The sequence below is a fragment of the Cynara cardunculus genome (genome assembly GCF_001531365.2).
Source record: "Cynara cardunculus var. scolymus isolate 2C chromosome LG 9, CcrdV1, whole genome shotgun sequence".
Taxonomy (NCBI): Eukaryota; Viridiplantae; Streptophyta; class Magnoliopsida; order Asterales; family Asteraceae; genus Cynara; species Cynara cardunculus.
This window is the reverse complement of record NC_037536.1, coordinates 10908276-10922568: the sequence shown is the minus strand read 5'-3', so window position 1 is coordinate 10922568 and position 14293 is coordinate 10908276. Positions and strand designations below refer to the sequence as shown.

Genomic DNA, 14293 nt, shown 5'->3' with positions numbered 1-14293 from the left:
GTTTGATAACTAAATATATTGAATACTAATATATATATATATATATATATATATATATATATATATTATATTATAAAACATTTGATAAAAAAAACTCCTAAAAACCATTTTATATGCATGAAATACTGTTTATTGATGCATATTACTTAAAATTCAATATTACAAATAAACTGTGCATAAATACAACTTATTAAAGCTCCATGTTTGAATTGGTGTAACTAACTGCAGATAAACATAGTCAAATACAAGATAAACATTTTATTTTAAAAATAAAAACTCTAGAATATAATTAGGATAATCATTGATTTCTAACAGAATACTTAATTATTATCCTTATAAAAAATTATATTATTAAATCAAAAATAAATTACTTCGTTATTAAATCTAAATTAAATTATAATAAAATATTAAAAAACAAGAACTTTTAAATAGTTAATTTATACTAATATTGATATACTTATTTTCGAAATTTTATGATATCTTCAAATTTATATTTTATTAAAAAATAAAAACATTATCTCTTTCTCAAAACCACATAAACCATATTATAACATCTACAAAGACAGAATAAAACGAAACATTAAAACTGAGATATATCTTTCTGCATTACACGAGTACCCTTCTCGTATATATAAACTAGAAAAGTACTCGTGCAATGCAGCGAGACACATCTCGATTTTAGTGTTCTATTTTATTATTTGTCTTTGTCGATGTTATAATACGATTTTATGTGTTTTTAAGAAAGCAATAATGATTTTATTTTTGAATAAAATATAAATTTAAAGATATCATAAAATTTTGAAAAAAACATATCAATGTTAATTCAAATCAACTATTTAAAAGTTCTTATTTTTATGTAATTTCTTTAATTTTTTCATTATAATTTAATTTAAGTTTAATAACGAAATAATTTATTTTTGGTTTAATAATATAATATTTTATAAAGATAATAATTAAGTAATCTGTTATAATTCAATGATTATCCTAATTATATTTTAGATTTTTTATATTTATAATGATATGTTTATCTTGTATTTGATTATGTCTATCTGTAGTTAGTTACACGAATTCAGATATGAAGATTTAATAAGTTGTACTTACATACAATCTACTTGCAATCTTGAGTTTTAAGTAATATGCATTAATAAACAGTATTTTACGCATAAAAAGTGGTTTTTAAGAGTTTTTGTCAAATACTTTATAATATAGTATAGATAAATGATATAATATAATCAATAATAACTCTAAATAATTGATAGTTGATATTAATGTATAATATCTAATTAAAACTAACTAAATAATTTTCAATTAGTATTAATCACAATTTAATAATAATCAATATTTATAAATACTAATAATAATTAATTTTATTAATATTAGTAATAATTGTTTTTAATTACGGTTATAATTTGAAAAAGGGTTAAAAACTTCCAAAAAACTAATACAAATAGTTTTTTCAATAGTTATTTTATATCCATATATTTAATTTGAAGAATTAGTTTGAATTATTCGCTTAAAATTTGATGAACTTCATTTCGCTTTCAACAATTCATGGAAGAATGAATTAGGAAAAACCTACGACTGTACCATCTACAAAAAAAGACATCATGATAGTCAATATGAGACCTCACCACCCATCAATGCATGGTGTTCTTCGACTCATTGTTACTCTAAAAAAACCATATTTTGACTGCGACTATATCAACAGTACTTTTAGATAATCATAGTTGATGATAACATCACTGTTCTCATCCCTATTACAAAACCGTACATGAGATTTTCATCTCATATGGCTCCTCAACCCTACCTTCTTTATCACTGAGCGGTCATTTAGAGGTCTTGGCTGGTGATCCAGGCTGTTTCCCTCTCGACGATGAAGCTTATCCCCTATCGTCTCACTGGCCGACCTTGACCCCTGTTATTTTGAGGTCATATCTAGTATTCAAAGTTTGCCTCGATTTGGTACCGCTCTCGCGGCCCGCACCGAAACAGTGCTTTGCCCCTAGATGTCTAGTCAACTGCTGCGCCTCAACGCATTTCGGAAAGAACCAACTAGCTCTGGGTTCGAGTGACATTTCACCCCTAACCACAACTCATCCGCTGATTCTTCATATTAAAAAAATAAGCTAACTTCTACATGTTACCAAACAATTCCTCTATTTGATAGTAGCTTTCTATTAGTAGTGTCACAAACATAAAGGGTATAGAAGGTTGCTTCCTAAAACTCTAGGGACTAAACACGGCAAACCAACAAAAGTTTTGCTTTCAACTAAAAAACATTATCGTCATCATGATCATCATAAACAATCATACCTCATCACCACCATACAATCATACACCATCATCACCAGATCATACCCTATCAACCCCCCTCCCGCCCTACCTACCTACGCATTTCAACCCAAACTCCTTCACTTCCCCCCAATCGCCTTTTTCAGAGAAATGGCAATTCCTCTGTGTATTTCCCGTTTTGCCCCTTTAATACACCTTTATTTACTCTTACTCTCACTCCCAACATCCCTCGTCTCCGCCGTCAACATTACCCGTCTCTTGTCTCCTTATTCCGATCTCTCCGACTTCTCCGACCTCCTTTCAACCACCGCCGTCGCCGCCGATCTCTTCCACCGTACCTCCATCACCCTCCTAGCCGTCCCCAATTCCTTCCTCCGCTCTTCTGACCTCGTCCGTCGCTCCTCCTCCATCAATGTCGCCGATGTCATCCGCTACCACGTCCTCCTCCAATACCTCTCCCTCCACGACCTCCGCCGCTACCCTCCGTCGGGAAAACTCATAACCACCCTCTTCCAAACCACAGGCCGCGCCGCTGACAGTTTCGGTTCCGTCAACATCACACACGACCCTTATACCGATACAACCACCGTCCAATCGTCATCAGTCTATCCACAATCAACCAACAACGCCACCGTCATCTCTCCCATCGTAACCCTACCTTACAACGTCAGTATCTTCACCGTCAATTCACTCATCATCCCATACGGATTCGATCTGATGACGTCGGAAAGTCGACCACCGTTAGGGCTCAACATCACTAAAGCTCTAATCGACGGCCATAACTTCAATGTAGCAGCATCAATGTTTTCAGCCTCGGGAGTCGTGCAGGAATTCGAATCTGAAAAAGGTGGAGCAGGCATAACCTTGTTCGTCCCCACAGACGATGCTTTCTCCTATATTCCGGTGACGGAAAACTTTCAATCATTACCCGCCGACCAAAAAGCCGATGTATTACGTTTTCACGTCTTACTTTCATATTACCCACTTGGATCGCTGGAATCGATAGTGAACCCATTTCAACCAACCCTAGCTACTGAAGATAAAGGAGCAGGAAGGTTCACCTTGAACATTTCTCGGGTTAACGGGTCGGTTGCAATTAGTTCGGGCATCGTCGAAGCTTCGGTGACCCAAACCGTATTCGATGAAAACCCTATCGCAATTTTTGGGATTTCAAGGGTCTTACTACCGAAAGAAATATTCAGGAAGAAAGAGAATGCTGAGTCACCGTCGATATCACCTCCGCCGCCGAATTCTTCACCGGAATTGAATGGGCCGTCGTCGTCGTCGCCGGGGCTCCGAGAGGAAATGCATTCTACGGCGACGGTACAGAACGTGAATTTGGGTTTGTATTTGTATACAGGATTGTTGTATGTATTATTAATTTAATTAACTTTATCTATTAAATTAAATATAATTTGATTTTCTAAATAAAAAAGCAAATAAATTTTATATTTTTAATTAAGGAAAAAAAGAAAAAAAGAAAGGAACATTCGAAAACCCATAATTGAGGAGTGTTGAAAAAGGGTTGCAGGGGCAGAGCTTCCCCTTTGGAAAAAAAATATCTGGAAAGATCCAATCAGAATGATTTGCTTTTGTGCATTGTTGGGTTGTACTTGTACTTGTACCCAAACATGCATTAATGAGTTGTACATTTATGAATATAATAGTAAGTTGCTAACAACGAGACAAACGTTCAGTTGAATCATAAACCTGAAGGCCGGTACATGGCATACGAGTACTCCATTTTCTATTTATCATCAACATATTAAAATTAACCACAAAAATTGTATAAAACTATTTTTAATAAAAATTAAAAAAAAGTGTATATAAAAATTGGTTTTTAAGAAATATGTAAAAATTGTATAAAAATATGTCAAGACATTATTGTAAATATATTTAAAAAAAATATGATTTTTTTTTTTATTTTATAGAAAAGTAAATTATGTTAAAAAGTAATGTACATTCATCTGATTCATATTTTGGGTTATGTACTTTCGGAACTATCATTGTCGTACCGAAGGTGTAAACTCTTAAAGTTTTAAGTACCTGGTTTACCTGTTCTTCCGATAACCAGTCAACCAATGATGATGTGTAATTTTAAAAATATGACATGGCAATAATTATGACATGTAATGTATTTAGTAAATGATGTGGCAAATTTAAACCATCGAAAACATTTTGTTCTTCTGACCCCTCCCTCAAAATCCTAAATCGCCGATCGGGAGATTTTGATGCCAAATGTGTCTCAATCGAAATGTGAAATCTAGGGGTGTTCAAAAAATCCGTTGGACCGTTCAAACCGGCCGAACCAAGTCAAACTGGACCGTTTTTGGCGGTTTTAGCGGTCTGGCGGTTTGGTCTGGTTTGGAAAATAGCAAAACCGGACAGTCCGGTTTGGTTTGCGGTCTGGAACTTTTTTTAGGCGGTTTGGACCAAACCAACCTCCAAATACATATTTATTTATTTATTTTAGTATTACCAATCTCAATTATGATCCAAATATATCTCTAAGCCTAACATCTAGCATAATCAAATCCAAATGAATCGCCGCCTAAAAACCACTAAACCAATAAACATATTGACACATTTGACATTGACGGTCTCCAAATTTTGAAATCCCTCAAGAACTCTACCAATTTATCGATCTTTCCTAATTCATGGTTTGATTTCGGCGCACATCATTAAGACATGAACCAAGTGATTCAACCAACTAAGATTTGTCTTTTATTTTGTTTGGTTAAGAATTGAAGGTTGTGAAGTCGTGGATTTTGTTACTCAATATTCACAGTGGAATTGTAACTTTGTTAATTTGTTTGTTTTCTAATATGTATTATATACTTATTTGTTTGAACTTGGATTGTTTGGATTTTGGACTCAAGAGCTGTTTAATTATTACATTTATTTGTTTGGATATTTTGTTTTGTTAAAATGAATATTTAATCTAAAATTCTAAATTATATATGTTTTTTAAGTTTAATATTTGAAGTCCATTAAAGGCCCAAACCGCCTAAACCAGTCAGACCAGACCGCCTTTTCGTGGTCTGATTTGACCGGTCTGGGCACTTGATGTCAAACCGCTCGGTTTGAAAATTTTATAAACCACTATTACGGTTTAGTTTGTGGTCTGAGGGATTAAACAGCCCAAACCGGACCGCGAACACTCCTAGTGAAATCTGATCAAGACTCAACAAACACTGAAGAAACTTTATAGTTAAATCAGATGAATCTTGCTCTACAAAATTAGTTTTTGTCTTATCCTCTTGCACAAAAAGGACAACCCCATACCTCACAGAAAAGCACATGTACAAAGTTACTTTATTGTCTCCAAGCGTGCTTACCTACTTTGTGAAAGACAACTGTTCATATGCAGCCAAAAACATGCATATCTGAAGACAAAGAACAAGCTATCCACTATAAGTTTGCCATGTGGTTTGTACCCTTCGACTTGCATTAAATACAATGGGTATAAATAGTTGAGAAGACTCTCTTCTCTGCAAGCACTCACAAGCACCTTCTCAGCAAGGACTTTCTTTCTTGCTCTTTTCTTTTTTGTTCTTATCTTCTGTGCAACTTGTGTGCTTCTAAGACTGTTTAGATTTTAATCTTATCTTCTTCCGTAACAATCTGTAAATTCTACAATGATATTCTTTTATCAATAAATGAATTAAAAAAAAAGTGAAAATTATGTGTTTGTATTCATCCCCCCTCTTCTACAAAATGTTACTTTTAAACTCTTGTAGATCCATTTGGGACCAACAAGTCGTATCATAGCAGTGTTTATTATCTCATCCTTAAAGATAATCTACTAACCATTTTTTTCTTAAATGGCTTTGAAAAACAAAAACACAAACTTTCACGATAATGACTCTCTTGTCAAACCTCCCAGATTTAGCAGAGACAAGTTCAGTCTCTGGAAAAATCGGACTTCCCTATTTCTTCGAAGGTATGGATCATGAGATCCCATAGTATGTTGAAATGGACCATATGATCCATTTGCAATATCTCCAACAATTTCTGCCACTGCTACCACTGCTGCCAACCTGAAAGATAGATTCCAAAGCTTTCTCATCAATGAAGCGATGAATACAAGAAGAAAATGGCTCTTGATACTAAAGTTAGATCAATCATAGCTATGTCTCTTACTGACGAGATATATCACTCTGTGATGAAGCTTAAAACCTCTAAATCCATGTGGGACACTTTATGTGTTTAATATGAGGGTATCACCGAGGTACAAGAGACAAGAAAGCTAAATCTAGTAACACAATATGAAAGTTTCATTTGTAGCAAAACTGAATCTTTGTCTGAAATACACCAATGCTTTAACTACCTTCTCATAGACCTTAGAACCGTTGTGTTGGTCCCAACCGGATCTATAAGGGTGTGTTTGGTGTCCAGACAAGACAGGACAATACAAGACATAACATGACAGGACATGATAGAACAACTGTTCAACGTTTGGTAAGATAAAACTGGACAAAACAGAACAGAACAAGTAAAATGACCAATTGATCCCTGATGAGTTGTTTATTTTAATTAATTTATGTAATTTATTAAATTATAATAGAATAATTAATTTATCAGCTTTGACGACATTATCATTGTCCTTAGTTTCTACAACAGCTTCAGCTTCATGGGATGTGATGGCATCTACAACTTCACCATCAACTTCATCTGCTTCAGCTCTTTCATCTTGAGCATCAACATCAATAGGTGTTATAGGGACAACAACTTGAGGTAAGTCTTTATCCCCCCTTTTTGTCATCAGCATAACGAAAGATGAGATTATCAAGACTATTGGCAATAAGATCCAATCATTGCACGGAATCAACCAGTGCTTGAGTTTGGAGAAGATCAAGCTCAAGCACTTGATCCAACGATAGTCAATCAGCTTCTGTGAAAAAAGGTGCAGGAACTGGCGCTGGACATTGAAGAAGATGCAGTATCTGCTGCATTAGCTCACCATGCCTGGTAACCTGAGCTTGTTCTTCATCAGCCTTGCTATTGAGAGCATAGATGGCCTCAACATTGGTGCGGACATCAGCTTGCACCACAGATAGCAATTCCTTTACCTCGTTGACTTCAGCTTTGACAACAGAGAGGTCAGAAGAGAGGTCTTCCTTGATAGGCATGTCTTGGTGAACTTGTTTCATTTTGTCCAAGACATCGGCTACCGCCGGGAGTAGAAGCTTGACATCTTCAGCCATATTGTAATCATCTTCCATGGCTGAAGGTTCTTCATCAAGAAGACCTAAAAAAGAAGATATTTGAGCAAAGGTAGCTCTTGGTTAGAAGAAATGAAAGGGCAGGAGGATGATATAGTACCTAAAGGATCATCAGCACTATCTGAAGGATTGATGCTGGTTCTCTCAAGGTTGCCTTTGAGAGGATAGGCTTTCGATGATTGAGGTATCTCGAGAGGAGCAACCTTAGGTCCTGTGGTGATTGCTTCATCACCAGTGATGACAGTCATTGATGAATCACCAGCATGTGTTGAGACCAAAGAATGAGGAGAAGAGAAGATGGTTGAGAATGGTGAAAGTGGGTGTTCAGCAGTGGATATGCTGATATTCACACCTTCAGTAATTTGGGTCACTGAGGCTGTTGGGAGAGGAGCCACATGTACGACAGTGACTGAAGAAATCATTGAAGAGCTAAGAAAGGTTATAACAGAAGTTGCCTCGGGAATAAGGTTTATTTCAATGACTGAAACCTGTTGAGAGGTGACAGCTAGGGATGTGGGTAGTCCCTTTTTGGCTTTCTTGGCACTCGATGGAGAACCAATAGTGTCTTGAAAGGAGATTCTTTTAGAAGAGAGCGTGGTGGTGGTTAGGATAGACTGAGGGGATTTTGTCTTAGTCTTGACCAGCGGAGCAAGGAAAAAAAGACATACATACACAGTTGGAGAAGATGAAAAAATATTGCACGAGGTGTCTATAAGAACGAAAAGTGCAATATCTGCATGTTTAAACTTGTGGTCCAAGATTCTAGACCCAAGCCTGCAAATAGACAAGTTTCCTTCTGTTGGGGATTTGTTTTTAACTCACATGTTAATATTTTTTAAATGTTTTTAATCATATATGATTTAAAGCTTGAAAACAAATAATTCAGATTAAACACCGAAAAAGAAAAATAATGAAAACAAAATTACATGTGATATCTAGCAAAAACATATTTAAAATGTCTAAGATCACATATACTTCAAAATATAATTCGTAATTATACATATCATATGTAATGTTGTAAAAAACTTACATTTTTTCCTACTATGATTAATATCATATATGATGCATTGATGAAAATTAGTGATTCTCTTTTAAGAAAAAAAAATATCGATTAATTATGGATTATCACATATGATTTTTGACGAAAATTATAAAAAATTATTAAATAAACTATTCAATAAAAATAAATATTTTAAATGAAAAACTAAATCACACTTATTTTAAATATTGTAAAAATTAATAAATAAAAAAATTATCATGCTTAAACCACAAAAATTATATAAAAAAATCACGATTAAATACCTTAATTAAATTTATAAAATATTTTTATAGAAATAAATAAATTTTCATATATAATATGTATAGAACAAATGACATATATGACTTTTTGAACGTTTTTTTAAGAAAATTTTATTTTTAAAAACTATCCACTTATTTTTCTTTAAATAGGTACAATTCTTGTATGAATCTGTATAGTATAAATTAAACTTCAAAACTGGTAATTGGTTTTTAATTCAGGTAAAAGATACAAAAACAGATAAAAATTGAATAAAAAGACAAAAACGCCCCTCAATATAAATATAAACATTTAATTTGGAGCAAAAAGAGTATGTTATTATTGACTATGTCCAAAATCAACAAAATCATATCATTTAAAGATGTGTCCATTTTTGCTATACATGAAATTAAAGGTTTTCTGATTCTTGCTCAAATAGGAATGTATTTTCACTATTTAACTGAATTAAAAAACTAAAAAATCATGCCCCATCCGCCCCCCAACATCCGCCCCCACCCCAATCTCCTTTAGAGAAATGGCATTTCCTCTGTGTATTTCCCATTTTGCCCCTTTCATACACCTTTATTTACTCTTACTCCTACCATCCCCCATCTTCATCGTCGACTCACTCGTCATCCCACACGAATTCGATCTGAAACCACCGGAAAATCGACCGCCGATGGGGCCTAACATCACCAAAGCCCTAATGGACGCCAACAATTTCAATATAGCATCATCAATGCTTTCAGCATCGGGAGTCCTGCAGGAAATCGATACTGAAAAAGGTGGAGCAGGGATAACCCTGTTCGTCCCTACCGACGATGCTTTCATCGATGTACCGGCGACGGCAAACATTCAATCGTTACCGGCCGACCAAAAAACCAATTTGTTACGTTTTCACGTCTTGCTTTCATATTACCCATTCGGATTGCTGAAATCGATAGTGAACCCATTTCAACCGACCTTAGCTACTGAAGATAATGGAGCCGGCATGTTCACCTTGAGCATTTCTCCGGTTAACGGGTCGGTTGCGATTAGGTCGGGCATCGTTGAAACTTCGGTGACCCAAACCGTAATTGATGAAAACCCAATTGCAATTTTTGCGATTTCGAGGGTTTTACTACCGAAAGAAATGTTCGGGAAATAATAGAAAATAATTTTTGCATTTATAAATTGAATTGAAAGACATATATGATTTATCTTTAAATGTGTTGGTAACTCGCTCTAAATTATAACTTATGGATAGATGTATAGAGGGAGAGTTTTTTTTTTATTAACTTGGATATTTAACCCGTTATGTGAACCGACTAATTCTAGGACGATTACCTGTTTTGCAGATAGTCTGGCGTCACCGCATTTGAACCTCTATGACTACAAAGGGATTTTTATTTCTCATTGGATTTGAACCTGAGACCTCCAGATACTTTTGACCTTTGGAGCCAAGCTCAAACCAATCAGGCACCACCCTTGTGGTTTATAGAGTGAGAGTTGTCGTGGAAGAGCATGAGAATCGTGAGGGGGAGTTCGATTGTTTTCGTGCACTTTTTTTTCCTTTGACTTTAAAAACTACGTAATTATGATTTTGAACAATAACTAGGGGTTGTTTGTTTACCTTTTAATAATTCCATTAAGAGGTAACATCTGAATCGTTAAGAGATGAATCTTGTTTGATAAAAAAAAAGTCTGCCTCTTAATGGCTCTAAAACCCTTTGAATGATTTTGTATCCTGGATCTACCTTAACCATTAAGAGCCCCAATTTCATTGTACACAATTACCAAAAAATTATATTTCATTTTGCATTATATCATGAGAGTCTCTTAATCATTCTGACCACTTAATCATTTTGCACCAAACCATTCAGCAATTACCAAACATCCCCTAAGTTTCCATATTTTTTAGATAAAAAGACAATTTATTGCGATTCCGTGCTAGTAAACTCATGAATTTGTTTGATGCAACAAAGCTTCCGTAAAAATGAATTTATACTTTACAAATCATAATGATGGTATACTCGTTGGTGTGTGGACCTAGTAAGGGGTAGGGGTGCTCATGGGTTGGGTTGATCGGGTTGAGGACATTTGAACAACCCAACCCAATGCTTGCGGTTTGGAAAAATCTTAACCCAACCCAACCCAAATCAAAGTGCAACCCAACCCGTACGGGTTGGTCGGGTTAGTCAGGTTGGTCGGGTTGATACTTTGGTATATTAAAATATTCTTCTAACCTTGAATATGTTATTTCTCTACTCATAATTTATTTTTCATCATCAACCATTTGTTACAACTTATTCATATTTCTTACGTATATCACATTCAGTTAATTTTCTCAATTTACATATATATATTCACAGTTACTGAATGAGTTATATAGAGATATGAATAGATTGAAAATATGTGTATATGAAAARCATACATGATAGTGTAATTGTCTAATGTATATATTAATAGAAATTCATCAATCATATTAAATCCAAGAAATAAAAAGATATCGAGTTCATCGGGTTCATCGGGTTGGGTTGGGTTCAAAAAATATCAACCCAATACCTACGGTTTGACAATTTTACAACTCGATTAGACATCGGGTTGCTTCGGGTTGGGTTATTTTACGTTGGGTTGGGTTGGGTTGATCGGGTTGGTCGGGTTGATCGGGTTTTTGAGCACCCCTAGTAAGGGGTACGTACATGTGGCATGTGTTATTGCTTCATTGTCCCGACGTAGTGACTTCTTTCTTTCTTTTATGATTTTTAAGGTGCCATCATATTGATTAGATATGTATAATGGTTTTGGTCAAATGAAACAGAAGAAATTACTCCACCAACCCGACTAACTCGTATGGTTTGAGTTGGGTTGGATTGAGTTGCACTTTCGTTTGGGTTGAGTTGAGTTGAGTTAAGATTTTTCAAACCGCAAGCATTGGGTTGGATTGTTCAAATGTCTTCAATCCGATCAACCCAACCTATGAACACCCCTACCTACTACTAGCCAACTGGTCTCATGTGTACCAGTGGGTAACTGGATATAAGTATGATACTTTACATTTACGTATGTTTGGTTGTGTAATATATGTGTCAATTGTGCCCTCAGAGCGCACAAAAGACGATTCAATATATGTAAGATATGAATCCCAACAATTATCTGCTAATTAGAATCCTTGATGGGTGATCTCTTTACCGCTAGATTTGTAGGTTGTCAATTTGATGAGATAGTCCTCCCGTCGTTAGGGGGAGATAGAGAAAAGAATTTTCTATGGGAACGACATGAAGTGTCACAAAATATTCCTACCCTGTCTTATTTTGATCCTTAAACTTTACAATATAAAGTTGAATTCAAATGAATCAGACTCGATACCTGATATGTTTAATGTTATTCCAAAAGTGACAAGATCACATATACTAGCTGGAACCTTAAGGTTAAAAGTCCCCAAACAAGGGCACAACTTCTCTAGAAAGTGTGTTGCAACTACACATCGTGGAGGTGTGGTTGAAGTCATGGCTCTCAAAAGAAAATTAGGGAAGCTACTTGGTTCTAGATATTCATCTAAAGGAAGAGAAAAGTAAGGCACAGACCATTTATCATCAAGAGCCATTATCATTGGTTGTGGAAGTCATTTTTGATCTTGTTTATGAATTTAAACAAACCGTTCTAATACCACTTGTTAGTCCTGAAAAGTGATGACTAACACACGAAGTATTTGTAGAAGGGGGTTAAATACAAATACAACAAATTTTCACTTTTTAATTCTAGATTTTATATTTTGTATAAAAAAAGAATTACAGATTTGTTATGGGAATTAGGAAGATAAGATCTATAATCCTAAACAAACTGGTTGTGACAAATCTGGTAAAACTGAAAAAGTTGGGGAAGGAAATACTCTTTCAGATCCGAACTACTGAGGAAGTTCTTTAGAAGATGACGCCAATATTATTTTAAAAACACTCACAAAAATGTTCTTTCAAAATGGATGAGTAACATTGAATGACAAGGGTGACCTTTTTATAGGCACCACTGCATTAAATGATATTGTCTAGCTTTTATGTGTGTCTTCTTTTGATTAACTGATCCATGCATACTAGCACTCTTCATTTCAGCCTATGAGTTTTATTTAGATATTTTGTTAACTTATCCCATCAATCTGTATGTCGGGGGAACAATAATGGAAGTATAGCATCAATAGGATAGTGCTTTTGTACTTTCTTTAGCTGATATGTTGTACATGTTTTCATACCAAAAAGAGAGTAAAAGAGTTGTTAAGCCAAACTTGCTGGCCATGTTTGTATTTTAAGATTCGGCTTGCCAGTAGTATTTATTAGACTACTAGTTGATTTTATCTTGTATTAATCTTCTTTTTAGCTAGATGGACTAACCAATCCGCTTTAGTGGCGATCTTGAACTGACTTCAACTGGTCTTCGATTTTGTTGAAGACGTTTTGCTCCTAGATCAATGCAGATAGTTACAAGACTTTTACAAGTAAAAACCATATTTTCTTCTATATGCAAAATATAAACTATATGTCGGATTTCTAGCCATAAACGTTTTATGAAGATGTTTTATCAGATACAAAAAAAAAAAGACTTGGTATGAATCACAACAATTGAAATATTAAGTTACAACATTTCTTTCAAGGAAACGAATCGAATTTCCATTGATAGGATGATAGTTTCAAGGTCAATTTAATCCATACAACGGATCCATTGATCTTGATATATATGAAACCTAAAACAACACGTTTGAATACACCAAGGTGAACCAACATCTGATGAATGAAGTTCATCGGATATGTTTCTTGTATAACAAGGTAAACAAGAACTTTCCTTTCTAAGTGTGTAGTTGGATGTTATGAGTATTATCATCAAATCTGATGGTTGACACCAACAGTTCCAATACAAAATCTCAAAGATTGTAATTATAAAAACATTTGTAACATTTTTGTGTGAAAAAGATTTAAAGTGTATTAAAATAATTCAATTAGAAATTTTAAAGTGTATTTCAATAAGATATTATACATAAAGAAAAAAAAATCTTCAAACACAATTTTTTATATGTTTAAATTAACTTTTTGGGGGAAAATGGAACTGTTTGGGCCTGGCTCGGGACTGGGAACGGTTCTAGGGACCGAGCTTTGCACATGGAGTACGTGCCAGGTAATTTTGGTCGGGATAGATTACAAAAGAAAATCTCAGACCGTGGTTGATCTGGGCTCGCCCCGCCCTAATTGGCCATCTCTAGTTATGTGTAAACCAGATGCACTAGTTCAAACAATGTACCAAATGATGCTCCAAAAAAGCCCATGGGTTTTGGACATGGACAACAAGAACATCCATCTTGGGCCAATAACCTTGATAATATCTACACTATCTTATAAATCATTTGGCTAAAACTATTAAAAACTGTTAAACCCGTTCATCCCTAAACGATTTCATCCCTATTCGATTTCATCCCATATATGAATTCGTGTAACTAACTACAGATAAACACAATCAAATACATGATAAACATCTC

General features: G+C 34.6%; 2 protein-coding genes across 2 annotated transcripts; both read left to right on the top strand.

Moving 5' to 3' along the window:
- The first annotated feature begins 2442 nt into the window (after window positions 1–2442).
- On the top strand, window positions 2443–3678 carry LOC112517772 (fasciclin-like arabinogalactan protein 4). Its single transcript, XM_025125148.1, has one exon. It carries the CDS (start codon window positions 2443–2445, stop codon window positions 3676–3678), a length of 1236 nt encoding a protein of 411 aa, XP_024980916.1.
- A 5650-nt stretch (window positions 3679–9328) lies between these two features.
- LOC112517771 (fasciclin-like arabinogalactan protein 4) lies at window positions 9329–9940 on the top strand. Its single transcript, XM_025125147.1, has one exon. It carries the CDS (start codon window positions 9329–9331, stop codon window positions 9938–9940), a length of 612 nt encoding a protein of 203 aa, XP_024980915.1.
- Window positions 9941–14293: the final 4353 nt, after the last annotated feature.